Here is a 14661-nt window from a genome sequence, read left to right as displayed (position 1 = left end):
CCTATTTATCGCTGTTGGCTCCTCGCCCCTTACCTTGGGCAGCAACTGAGCCTAGCACAACAACGTTCCTCCTATCCTGCAAAGCTCCCATGCCCTTTTTTCATTATCGTAATCAGTTCCAAACCCATGAACTGGACCAGGTCATTTTCCCTGAGCTGCAATACTGCTGCAGGAGGTTGTGACCATTTCTCTCTGAGTTCCCCTAATGTGGGCATCAACTACCCCCATCCCATTCCACCTACCCCATACCAACTGACTATCACATCGCACATTCAGAGTCCAAGCCCAGCAGTTGCAGAATTGTTTCCCAGGTTGTATCTCAGCCCATTGCACAACTGAATCCCCACATATCCAAATTTCCTTTTTTGATCTATCTCATCTTTTTCACCTGTTGGATAAAAGCACAACTGTTAAGTGTGCTTTAAACTCAGTTGCCTCCCTGTCCCATGCAACCTCACGTAAATCAATCTTCCATCTCCCTATGACTTTCAACATGTTGTCAGTCATCCAAGGCAATATCCTTCCGTCACTGCACCTATCCTGAATTAATGTGTCCCAAGCCCCAAATCATTCCACCCTGCATGTTTCAAGCAGTGTCCCATTACCCTCAGTCCCTCATGGCAAAAGCTCTCACCTGGTCCTCATGTCAAAACACTGGCCCATCCCCCAAGCCATGCAGCCTCAAACCACACATGCCAAGCCATTGTACTGGGCAAATCCCCCATACCCCAGACTTGTCCAACCATATTACACTCCCTTTACCTTTCTGATCTGTGTTGCTCTTCCTCAACCGAAGGCCCAACCCCTGTTCGTTCCTGGCTACATTTCCCTCTTCTAAGCCCCAATCACTTCATGTTCCACTAGTTCCAATACACTAAAGAATATGAAAAACAATACAGTGTCCCAAACAGTGCACCTTCCTTGGTGGAAGAACATGTGAATCTCATTTGGTCTACCAGGATCCTCAATACCTTTATCGTATGCAGCTTTCATAGTTTCACAATCTTACTCTTTTTCTAGGCCCAGCCTTCCAAAGGTTTACTTCTCAGCTTGCTCTAGCAAGGATTATAAGCCCACAAAAGCTTCCCATAGAACAGGATTCTTGTCATCTTCCTGTCAGTAGTCACTGACTCAAAACCCTTTTCAATCTGCCCATTAAAAAAATTATGTCATTTCATCTCGCTTCCAAACCTTGACCACCAGTCTGCCATCTTAATGCTGCTGACTGTAAGAACTATGTCCAGCCAGTTCTGGATGTTCTCTTTCATGATTCCACCAATGAGTTTTCCAACAGATGGTTAGCTTTCACATTCCAATCCCCCACAAATCTTCTGTCACTCCCAGGCCTCTCTCGTCTGCTCTGGTGGACAAACCACTGAACCTTGCCCACTGTGAACGAGATACTGCATGAAGCCACCCGATTGTCCAATCCAGCAATATGGGCTCTGAGCAGAATGTTCCATTCCCAACTCCTAGCAGTCTCAAGGTGTATTTGTTCTTGGTTATCATTCTGTTAATCACCTGTACCACTGTTTGGTTATCAGTCATAAATGTCTCTTTTATATTCCCCAACTCCTGACCCTGCACTAGAAAGCAAGGGTACGGTGCTTGTCCTTTCACACCTGTGGCCACCCCTCAGTGCACCATTGGCCTTTCCAGTAAACACCAAATCCACCAGCACCTGATGCTTCTGAAAAGATCACACCCATAAACCTTAATTCGTCTTCAAGAAACCACAAGAATGCACCATTCCAAAGGTCCAAAAATATCATCCACATCCTTTTTTACTCTCTGTTATTCGTACTGGTTTTGTTGCCCCTATCATGGCAAATGCAGATGTGTACAAAATGCCATGCCTGGACCCAGACCTCACAAGCAATGTTTATGTGTCCCAACACCTGCTGCAGCGTTCTCACTTCAGATTCTTCTTCTGTCACTCCCTTCAGCAGTTGTCTCAATGCAGTTAGTTTTTTGTGTGAAACCCTCTAATGTTGTGTGAGCATCTCTGATCTCTCTTTTTCAGTCCTCCTTTCCTGGGGTGTGACCAAATGACGATCTACAATTTGATTCTCATGGGCATAGAAACAATTGAGTTTCATAAAAGAATCACAAAGCGACCTGAAGACCTAATTCGACGTCTTTGCAAGTAAGATATTGATTTATGCCAAGCTGTCCAATGCACAATCTAAATTCATTTTAGGGTAATGTTGGAATGGCTGTTTTCAAGAAGGATTTGAAATGTTCCAAGAGTTTTGTGACCTGACAATGATACATGCTCTAGGGAGATTTACAAATAAAGATGAAATAAATTGAATTGTGTTTTTGAAGCTGGGTGTCTCTTCAGGGCCATCCCAGATTTTATGCTTTCCTCTGCCTTCCTTTACTGAACACATGTTTTTTGGCTTTTAGGACTCTGCACCTTTTCCCAGTGGTGAAGGGATTATGTAAGGGATTATGTTCTTGCTTCTAAACATGGTACAATTGTCCAACAACTGATTGGTAAATGAACTATATTTGTGAGTTCCTAGTACATGGTGCTACCTGTACCTAGGGCCTGTAAGTTAAATGCTACTAGTGAGCAGCAGCACTCATTGTGTGACCCAATGAATTAGCTTTTTTAATGCATGTCTCAGGCCTGCCACTGCACCCTGTAGTGTAGTTCTAAACTGCCATTTTGAGCTCGCAAAATAAACCTTTTGCCAGGCCTAAAACCTTGCCTTTTATTACTACTAAGTCACCCCTAAGGTGGCACAAGTCGCTCACAGGACATGGTACATGGTGCTTGAAAAGTAGGACATGTGGGTTTAAGTTTTTGCATGTCCTGGTACTGAAAAACTCCTAAAATCGTTTTCACTGCTTTAAGAATATGTGTCCCAAAGGCTAACACTGGGTTGCCTTTTAAAACTCGTGTTAACTTCCGTTTGGGAGCAAATAAAGATATGCTGTTTATGCTCAACTTAATTGTAATTTAAAATTCTCTTTAATGGTGATGTCAGATTTTAAGTTAACATTTTGAAAGTGCCACTTTTAGAAAGTTGCCATTTTCTGTCCTAAGCTAAATGTGCTTTTTATCCTGTGTCCGGAGTCACATGATTGTGAATGGCTCTCCTTTGGTGTTTTGTGCATTCCTTCCAATCAAAGGAAGCCTAGGGGTGAGGTAAAGGGTCCCTCTGACAGGATGGCTGGGCAGGAGCTGTACCATGCCCCCCGTTCCACTTCAAAGGACCCTGTCTGCAGCTCAGCTAAAGGAACCTGACACCAGGCCTGCCCTTGTCTTTGTCACTCTAGACAGTTCAGAGTCAAACCCAGGGAAAGGGAAAGAAATGACTGGAACCAGTTTTGGGAGTAGGCCAGTGAATACCCCACACTAAGGTGAGCAAAAGATTGAAAATGAGGACTGCCCTGCTGCCTGAGGAAGAGGGACTACCCAACTGACTGAAGAAGGAAGATTGGACCTACGTATCTTGAACCCAAGCTACCCAGAGTGACACCAAGGGTCAGTTGTCTCACTTCCTGTGTGAGCTACAGAAACACAACAAGCTACCAGAAGCCTCTGTGCAACTACCCAGCTAACCAGTATCAACTGGACCTGTTTGTATCCAGAGCCCTGCTGCTGCCTTCTGTCGGAGTGAGTCCTGAACCATAAGTGGAGACTCCCTGATCCTGGACCCCTGGCTGGCATCAGAATGAACTTCTCCTGAAGAAAAGGTGAAGATACATATGTTTAAGCTCCACGCAACCGCAAAGTGACCTCTTGGTGCCGCGAATTGACGTCCTGTGACAACTGTCAACATGATGCTCCGGCAGGGCCTGCTCTGTGTGCCGACAGTGATCGTCCATGCCAACCACCAATAGAAGATTCACAATTCGCATTGACAGTGACACACAATGATGATTGCCACTGCGATGCTTCAGTTACGACCAGTTCTTTAGTGCCCTACAGCAGTGACAATATGCAATGATTACCCTGTTCCTTATGCCAACACCCTCCCCCCTTGCAGCCTCTGCCAATGAAAAAGGCACCCTTCTTGCTGGACCTCGGCATAACTAACCTGATCCCTGTTACCAATCCATGCTTTGTCATGGTCAATCTTAACTTGTGACTTTCCCCAGGTCCAGTGCGACCAGATAATGACAAATGGCCCTTTTGTACTTTTGGCTCTATTTTCACCTAATACTTTAAAAACTCATATCTGCAGTTTCTACTGATTGTATTTTTGCCATTTTGGTGTCATTCATTAAAACATAATCCATATTTCTAAATAGGTTTTGGGATTTTTGTTGTGTTGTGTTTTTACTTAATTACTATTTGAGTGCTGCACAAATACATTACACATTGCCTTTAAGTTCACCCTAACTGCCTTGTGCCATTCTACCAGAAGAATGAATAAAGGAATGAATGGAAATGTTTTGCAAAGCACTAACAGCTGCCAAAAGAGGCATCACGGAGCTAAGCAAAAATGAGGAGGCCAAATTAGTTCATTATACATCAAGTACAGAGTGAAAAAAACATGTTTTAAGCAATTTCCTGCTTTGGTTTCCTTCTTCACCTTTCACAGTGATAAGGGAATGCTTTACCTCGCATTCTCTTTATTCTAAAGTTCAGGAACATAAAAAGTTTGGCTTTGCTGGATCTAAGATCCTTGGCTGGATTAAAGTGCTAAAGTCTATCTCTTAGATTTTTTGGCTAACTTCATAATATATTTGATGAGCTAAAATCAGGGTTTTAAACTGAATGCGCTTGTGCAGGGGAAGTCAGTGCAGATGTTTGAGAAGACCCAATGTTGACGATCTCCTAGGAAGTTTCAGAACAAGTTGAGCAGCAGCATTCTGTACCATCTGGAGCCTATTATTCAAGGTCTTAAGTAGACTGAGATAAAGGCTATTTGCATAGTTGATTCTCGAGGTTATCAGGGCATGTACCTCTTTTTTCCTGGGCTTCCAGAGGCAGAAGATCTAAATATGTCTTCAAAGTATGCAATATAGAGAAACACATTCCTGTTCTGAAAATTTGCTGGCGAAAGAACAACTTCTTGTCAAATTTCAGTCCCACATTTTTTACTACTGATGCAGGAGTGGGGCTATAGGCAGACCTTCCTGCACCAATCCTCAATATTGAAATAACTTACATTCCTGAAGACAAGACACTCTGGCCCTAATTACGAGTTTGGCAGGCGGAAAGGGCCGCCTGCCAAACTCCTGTGGTCCGGAGACCGCCAGTGTGGTCTCCTTCCTGCTGGCCCTATTATGAGTTTCCTGCTGGTTCAGCCCTGCGGGAAATGCGCAACAACATTGACGCCAGCTCATAATAGAGCCAGTGGCAATGCTGTTCTGCATCAAGTGCACCAGCACCTGTCATGCAAATCACTGACTGCAAAGCAAACAGTGATTTGCGTGACAGGACTGGCCAGGAGGGGCCCCTGCATTGCACATCCCAAGTGCATGGGCCGTGTGGGAGCCCCCCTGGGGTCCCTGGCACCCCATCTCTGCCAGCCTTTACCTGGTGGTGAAACCCCCATGTAAACCCCGGCAGAGAGAGGGGTCGTAATCCCCCAGGGCAGCGCTGCTTGCAGCCCTGCCCTGGTGGACTTGGACCCACGGCACTGTCAGGCCAATGAGAGGCTGAGAAATGGCTGTGCCCGCGGTCCGACAGTGGCGGCAATGCCACAGTCGGAATGTCACAGTCAGACCGCCGCCGTGACCCTGGCGGTCTAGAGACCGGCAGGGTCATAATGAGGACTTCTTACTTGTCTGAGTTACAGTTGAGATAACTATGTTGCATCCGTTTAATAATCTGAGATAGACAGTTTTAAAAAGTTGCTTCTGAAATGTCAGAAGCTCTATTCATGGAATCAGATGTGTATTGTCAACATAAAACACTATTTTTGATTCCAAAGTTTTTGATGAAGGTGGCTAGAGGTGCCATATAAATTTTAAAAAGAGTAGGGCCTAATATAAGCCTTGAGGACACCATACTGAAGCTTTTTGTTTCTGATTGAAAATGTGACATTGCCACTGATTGATATCTATCACTAAGGAAGGATTAAAGCCGTTTTAGTGCTTGATCACAAATACCTATCTCTGCCAGTCTCTGTAGCAAAAGGGGATGGGAGACTGGGTCGGATGATGACGCCAAATCTAAAAGAATAAGGACCACATTCGTCCCTCTGTCTTATATTATCTTTAAATGCTCTGTAACTTTTAGCATGCCTGATTCTGTATTACATTTTGGTCTAAACCCTTATTACGAGGGGTGTAAAAGTCCTATGTTTTCAAAGCATTCTGACAGCTTTTCATTCACCAGTGGTTCAAGCATCTTGGCCAATGCTGGCAATATGGGAATGAGACGGAAATTTGATAACATATCCGGATGGGCAGGTATTTGTGGGGTTGTTTTTTTGGCAAATGCTTAATCTTTTCCTGTTTCCAGAGATGGCACTGTCACTGAGGCCAATGAGTTGTTAAAAAAACCATTGACCACAAGATTAGGCTCATCAGTAGCTCTGGCCAACACCCTAGGATCCTGCTTTACAATATCTTATCCCTTTTTTCGATTGTGCTAGGCTGATTTTCCTCAAAACTTGACAAGTTAGTATTATTTTAGACACTGCATTAGATGGAAAAGTCAACTCCCGATTTTTTTCATTACCCATATCAAAATAGCCTGCAGATTTCTTATTTTATTTTCAAAGAATTCTGATTAATTTTTAAAGAGTTCTATTGAGGGTTTGACCTCAATATTATTGGCCTTTGGGTACAAAAAGATATCGGCAATTCAAAAAATCTCACAGGCTAATTTTCGAGTTATTGATTTCTAAAGTAAAGAAATTACATTGGACAAATGTTAATAGGTTTCTTTTAAGATTTCAGATCAAGTTTATATTAAAGTTTATCTTCTACCCTTTAATTGCTTCTCTATTCCCGTTTCAAATGTTTACATACTTTCATTTCTAATGCTAGCTTCTTAGAGGACCATGATGCTGTCATTTTTGGTTATGAGAGATCCGAAAAGTGGAGTGGGATGGGGTTTTGGCTAACATGCTCATGTTTTGTCCAGCCATCGAAAAACACTTTTCAAATCATCCTCCATGTCACCTATTAAAGTTGGTCGGGAAGTCTGTGAACGTTGTTTTAGGATTGGTCCTTGATTTGATTCCACTTCCAAAGAGCAAAGTCAGCAGTAGTATTAACCTTTTTAGAATAGTTAAGCATAGGTTAATTTAGTGACTTTTTATGGTTCTCACTGACATGGACTGTGCTTATTTTTTCAGTTGGGTTTCTACTACTCTTACCTATTAACCCAATTTCTTATGTGTGAATTATTTTTCATAGTTTAATCTTTGTAATGCCGTGTAGGCTTCTTAAAGTTTGTGAGGCTGTAAATCATCAGCTCCGGGGGTGGGCAGATAACACACAGTGACACCAAAGGGCAGAAGCATGCAGGGTATATAGCAAGTGTAAACATGGACATGCACAGAGATGAGCAGGTTAACAGGTGATGGCAAAACACAGAGGCAATAATCACAAATTAAACAGGGCCAGTGAAAACATGAACCAGGGTCATCTTTTAAAGGGCTTCTAAAAGTGCTTTGTGGCAGGATGCTGGTCATGTCAGTGCATCCTGAATAAACTGAAGAGGCAAGGTCTACAGTTGGACAATGCAAACCAAGTTAATTGTGGATAGCAGAAACTAATTTAGAATGTGTTTTATAAATACATGACGGTATATTAACCAAAGAACTACCCTGCTCCAACCCCCTCTCCTGGTAAAAGTTTGCATTCTCACCTTACATAGCAACACTGGGTTGTTCCTTCAAAACAATGCTCCCACTCAGTACCTGAAAAGCCTACTGTTGAAATGTCAAAAAGATAAAAACACCAACTCCTCCTATTGTGAGGACACTGATCAGTGAGGTTCTACTTTTTATGTTGGCGTGGTGTTTTGAGGTTGTTGCCTTCCTATTGTTTCTGCAGTAATTGTCACATTGCGTTCCACCTTCAGAAAGAGACTTTCGATTATGTGGTAGACTATAAAGTGGGGCACCTTGAAGAAGAGGTTACTTAGGGCCATATTTATACTTTTTGACGCAAAACTGTGCCAACGCAGAAGCCTAGAAGCCATGAGAGACCCCAGGAAGACTACAGCCAACCAGGAACCAGCCAGGAGGACCCAGACAAGACCCAGGAGAGGGAGAAGAAGAAAACAAAGTGTCAGTTCAGTGCAGAGGAGAGGGAAATACTGGTGAAAGAGGTGACGGAACACCAGCATCAACTTTTTGTCACCTCAAAATTGCCAATTGGGAGGAGAGAGGCAATTTGGCAACAAATTGTGGACAAGATAAACAGTGTGGCAGAAGTACGGAGAACAGTCACTGAGTGCAAGAAACGCTGAAATGACTGCAAGCGCAGGACCAAGGAAAAGATGGCAAGGAGCAGGAAGGCAGCACTGCAGACTGGAGGTGGGAGTCCAGCACCGCAGGAGGCCCTGGACAAGATGGAGGAGATGGTGGCAGCCGTCATTCCAGAGGAGATCGTCACAGGGATTAAAGGACAGGACAGCGCAGGCTACCAGGAAACCACAAAAATGCAGGGCAAGCTGCATGGGGAACAAAACTGCCTAAATGTTAACTGTAAACGGGGGGGACATACCTACGACACAATGCATGTCAGTCATGAAAATCAGGTAGTGGAAAGGGCAAAGGGGCACGGCACAGGTGCCTGGGCTGAGCAGGGGAAACTAGGGGCACAGCACAACACTACACCAACAACCTTTGCATGGGGGTACTCTGCCACGCCAAAGATGTTGGAAAGGAGGGTAGGGTACAACGTAAAACTGGCCTGCTGTCACACGACAGCTGATATTGTTGCTACATGAAGTAGGGCTCAATTTCTAGTCTCAGGCCATATCCGCAAGTGGTATTTACCATTGACAACAGTTGCCACTACCACCTGTGCTGTGTGTGCAGGTCAAGTAGCTAATGGAAGTTACGTGCCCATGGATCAAACACCCCCAAAATAGAGGGTTCAGGATGACAACGTTATCAATCCCCTGTAATTCCTAACAAAGTGCAAATCCTGTCAAATGCTCATATCTATGGGTGCTATAAACATCAGGTATTGTTACTTAAATTATGAAGTACACAGCAGTAATGTCATACCCATGCTGCACATTTCAGGGTCTACCCCGTGCCTGTGTTACAATAGCTGCAATGCCACCTTGCAACATCCCAACTGTCATACTGCTAAGACAACAGCATTGAGAGGGAGGACACATGTGTCTAAAAAGTTAAGCACACCGCACCATCATAAGAGGAAATGGAATACTGCCAGGACCATCAGTGCAATCCAATGTATCACACATTCCCCAACATCAACATGACACACTACCAATGCTGACGCCTGTATGGTGCCATGCCAATGCTATACGTAGTATATGCTAGGTCTCAGCAACATATAGGTGTATGTGAAATATCCGAGACTGGGTCAGTTCCATATTGTTAAGTGTGGTGCAAGTGGCATCAGAACACCCACACCCATTGCAAGGCCTCACCATGCTAATGGAAGTAGACGGAGGGTTGAGTAGGACAAGAAGGTGGAAACATACAATTTGGACAGAACCTACACCTAGAGGATGTGACACAGACAATTCCCCAAACTGCCCACACTACATGTGACATGCAGGTGGGGCATAGGCCTGGGAGAATGCTCATATTAATGACAGGAACAATGAACAGGAACCAAGATTACAATGTTTCACTAATAGGAAGTCAGTAACGTTACATTACAACTGCCACAACACAGACACACTAATTGTACAATATCTCATTGCAGAGGACGATGGCTCTCCTTGGGATATGCCTGTCCTGGACTTCCCTGATGGCATGGATGACGAGCTGACAAACATTAGCCAGCAGACCCTCCAAGATGTCCTTGGAACACTCCAGACCCCACCTCCAGTCTCAAGGAGAAGTACAGATACAGCAGCCATCACAGAGGACCCTCCCACCACCCCAATAGTATGACCTGCCAGCTCCAACCCAGTTGAGGACTCTGAGGACACTGGCACCATCTTTGAGAGGACAGTAGTGGGAGTACAGCGGGAGCTGGCTAAGGAGGTCCGGGTGGGGATGCAAAATATGGCAGCCAGCCTTGAGGGGATGCGCACTTGCACGATTTTATCATCATCTGTGCTGCCTTAGGCTTATTTCTGAAGTGAAATGAAAACAAACAGTATAATGCTGTGTAGGACAGAAAAAGTCAGCTTCAAGCTACGTATAAGCTGCAACTCAATGTGGCCAACATTCCCTTCAAGACAATCTTCATGTATGTGACATCTGACTATAAACTCACATCACACACCATACAGCAGGAATGGATGTGTACGAGTTCATGGACAAATATGCAACCTGGGAGTACATAGGTGTGATTTATGTATACAATACTACATAAGATTATAACATCCCTCAGCTTATCAGGGTTCACATGAACATCAGGCTGCAGGCAGACATCCCATAGTGCCCAAGATTCCAATTCAGGAGTCAAACGATGGCAGATTTAAAAACACATCCAACCTTCACAACACATTGGAAACCATAGTAACCTTGAGTGGTGGGAGCAATGGATGGCAGATGCATAGAGAAGTAGCTTTGGTGTAGCTGCCAAAGTGACAGCTCATTTGGAATTGGGAATAACCATGTCAATAATGGGATTCTGATGCAGGATGGAACAGAAATGCAAATACCAAATTGACACTGTACACCCATGCCAAGACCCTGATCCCCAAGCATATGACACATACTGTAAAGGAGTAACTTTATTTCTCAGTAATAAAGGAAACTAAAACTAGGGGAAACACCTTAACTAACCTAACCTATCCTAACTACACATTACCCACAACTGGCTCTAACTACCCTAAGCTAAACTTACTTATCACATTTACCTAAACACTCTAAACATCAACCCCCCCCACCCCTCTTATGTGACGGGACACATGTAGGACAACATATACTAACCTAAACACTTAATAACTTATCCTAAACAAATATATATATTTTTGGTATTTTTTTATATTTCTTTTAATTGTTTTGTATTTTTTTTAATACACACATAAACCCCAACATCATCCTCCACCCACCACAAAAAAACATGTAATAATATAACCCCCTCCACCCCCAACCCACTTATACTAACTAAACTAGCAGCCTACTCTAAACTAACACTAAGCCCCCTAAACCCACTAAAGATAAGAACGAGGGAAGAGGAGGGAGGGGAGGGAATCATGGGTTAGGGTCCAAAAGTCACAAATTGGCCCTCCGCAGGATCTTCTTAATACCCCACAGTCTCCTGCTATTGCGGGACACCTCCTGCTGCAGCCTGTCCATCCTGCACAACATCCGTTGCATGTCAGGTCTCAGTGTCTGAAATTCCACATTGTCTATCAAGGGGTTGTTTGTGTTCCACTTGTTGATGCCATTGCTGGTGCCGGTGCCGTGGTTGGAGGGGGAGGTGCAGGAGTTGCTGCTTGTGGGCCTGGAGCAGATGAGGTTGAGGGACCTGCGACATTGGCTCTCATCCTTTGGGCGACTGTGGTCTGAGCTGTAGAGGTGGTGGTGGCTGTTGTGGGCAAGGCTAGCCTCCCCTGGGCAAATGCCCTCCAGACCCCTGTGGCTCTCTCATGGCGATAACGGCGTGCCATATTGCGGAACCCAGCCTCCACATCTAGTATGTGGCTGTAACACATTGCCCGTCTCTGGAATTCCCTGATCTCATGGGCATTCATGTTGGCAGCTGTCAAAATAGAGAAAGCCAAACATTAGTGACATCATTGTGTGATACATCTACAGAAGGTATTTTAACACTTCCTCAAAAATAGCACATACAGTCCAAATCACAGTACAGATTATCGAATGTCTCTGAGGAATGACATGCCAAAGCAGCCTACACATCTACTATCTAACAGCACAGCAATGCACAACAAGGTGTGTACCTAATTAAATGGTCTGCTCATCTTTGTACTGCTATTAGTCACATAACAAATGCTGCAAGTACTCCACATGTGTCAGGCCAACTAATGACTATCTTCTGGATGACAATCAAGGCCCACAAGACCTGTGATTTGTAAATGGAACTGTCTGAACAGTATGCAGTTGCTAATCATTCGAGGGCATCGTAGGTGGAACACATGAATGTTTGAACTACATGTCTGTCTTCTACATTGGGATTCTCACACCTAGGTACACATATTTCCTAACCCTAACCCTGTGCCTCAGGGGGGGATGAACATGCAACACATACTTTCAAACATCAAGGACAGCAAGGAAGCTTTGGACAGCTGTCCATGTGTTTAGTCAGTCCACCACAATTAAGGAGGGCTGCCAACTAGGATTGACTCAAACATTGAACAATCCCATCCACATTTATTTTTCTAATTGCGGACAATTGTCAACATCATTAGATCTCACTGATACCTTTCCAAAAGGCCTTGACCTGCATGTACACCTATGACATTTTACTCAAGTGCCACATAAACGCAGCACAACATGTGGAGCTAGATGCTGCTAGGAAGTCAAACATACAGTCCTACATGTTCATTACTTAACAGGGATGCTCAAGTCTGTGGGTAAGACATCAGCATCACTGGTCTGTGTGAATCAGGTTATGACTTGCTGACTAAGGCCCTCATTACAACCTTGGCGGGAGGCTGAGGCCACCCGCCAAGGTTGGACCGCGGGGCGGCCGCCAATGCGGCCGCACTCCCGCCGCGGTCATTTTGGCATCCCCTCTGGGCTGGCGGGCGGAACCCTGGTTTCCGCCTGCCGGCCCAGCGGGGATCACAGCCGCAACACAGGAGCCGGCTCCAAATGGAGCCGGCGGTGTTGCAGCTGTGCGACGGGTGCATAGCAGACAGTGAAAAGCTGCACGGGGCCGTGTCTGGGCCCCTCGACTTCCCGTACCGCCAGCCTTTTCCAGGCGGTTCAAACCGCCAGGAAAAGGCTGGCAATAGGGGTACTCGTAATCCCCTGGGCAGCACTGCCCTGGTGGATTAAAACCGCTGGGACTGAAGTGGCGGTAAACCTCCGGTCCCGGCGGTGCGACCGCGGCGCTTCCGCTGCGGTCGTAATCCCTGTGGAAGCACTGCCAGCCTGTTGGCGGTGCTTCAGTCGATACAGCCCTGGCGGTCTTTGACCGCCAGGGTTATAATGACCCCCTAAATCAGGAAACTGGCCACCTCCAAATTAATAATTGCCATACATGTAGCAAAAAATCACCATGTTCACCTGCCCATGCCTATAGCGCAGCACTCGACTATATGACTCTCCGCCACAGAATGTCCAACTCAAACATGGAACAAAATGTCAACCTCCAGTCAAGTCACATATCAGATCATGTGCCAGCACATCAGACCTTGCAATGAGTCCAACACACAGGAGTCAGTCACACAACAGCTGCAAACACAACACAGGACAAACATATTAACACTTACTGGATACGTCTGGGTCCGCAAATCGGTCCACTTCACCAATTGTATATGGGGCGGGTCCACCTGTAAAACATGAAAGGGTGAAATGTGCTCAATGTCTGCTCCCTGTACAAAACTTGGATCAACAAATTACTGTGTGTGACATTTTATATGATAGAGCAGCACATCAAGCATGTAGACACCCCAACAGACATACTACTGCAAACATGCATTGACACTGTCACTCCAGTGAGTGATAGACACACATATGCACACATGTACTGGCCCTAACAATCATGTGGTGCCAAAACATGATTACTCAATTTTGTGCTGAATTATTTCTATAGGGTACTCCATTTCATCATTTTTTATTATGAGAAACATGCAAAGCCACATTCCTGACGCACTGCAATACCAGTGACTCAGGTATTGTGGCTTGTGCATCAAGGGACAATGAGTTACTGTGTGATGCTCATGTGGGTTGAGTTTTGTTCAGGAATTATTGTGCTTTCAATTGTCCATTATATGTGTGCCTGTGTTGTATGCAGGTTGCATATGTCACATTAGCAGTGTACCCAGAGCCGAATATGCCCCCTATGACACCATGATGGCAGGGATCCTGTGTGTTACTTGATGACAATGTTACGCTAAACATGGATTGGCCATTTATCTAAATCAAAACAACAACAAAAATATATGCTGACAGTGTCTAATTTGATCATACGTGACAGAATGCATGGGCACCGGTGTAGTCATTGCACCTGAAATGTGTTCCTCTGGGCCCTGTGTACCTATATCATATATTGTAGATCACAGTTTGCCACATTCATTAGCTTACATTTGCCAAGTTGGGTGATCTGTGGTTATACAACTGATCCGATAATTGAAACATTGTTTAGCAAATGTCCTACTTCTGCAATCTTGATTAACTAGGTCTCTATTTGTAAGCACCTTGGGAATGGCGGCACTCACAGGAATGGTCTGCTGATCTTAGCATACCACCATGTCTGTGATAGCCTTCATACTGAGAAGATAACAATTGTACATGTGCTGCACTAGATCAGCAGGGGTGTACCAAACGTAAACTAGCAAACTATTTTGTAACTTTAAATGTATGATGGAAGCAGTCAGTGGTTCCTTGCACAACATCATGCACATAAATAATTTGTGACCATGCATTCACAAAGTTCAGGGATCCCATG

The 14661-nt window shown here is 44.7% G+C and overlaps 1 protein-coding gene across 1 annotated transcript in view; it reads left to right on the top strand.

Annotated features, from left to right (window-relative positions):
- Positions 1 to 14661, top strand: part of PRKG2 (protein kinase cGMP-dependent 2) — a 791389-nt gene that overhangs the window by 747106 nt on the left and 29622 nt on the right. Inside the window, exon 16 of the mRNA XM_069237440.1 lies at positions 2024 to 2146. Within this exon, the coding sequence (XP_069093541.1) occupies positions 2024 to 2146 (123 nt within the window). The remainder of the gene's footprint in view (positions 1 to 2023; positions 2147 to 14661) is intronic.

The sequence above is a fragment of the Pleurodeles waltl genome, chromosome 1_2 (genome assembly GCF_031143425.1).
Source record: "Pleurodeles waltl isolate 20211129_DDA chromosome 1_2, aPleWal1.hap1.20221129, whole genome shotgun sequence".
Taxonomy (NCBI): Eukaryota; Metazoa; Chordata; class Amphibia; order Caudata; family Salamandridae; genus Pleurodeles; species Pleurodeles waltl.
This window is presented reverse-complemented; position numbering and strand designations above follow the sequence as displayed.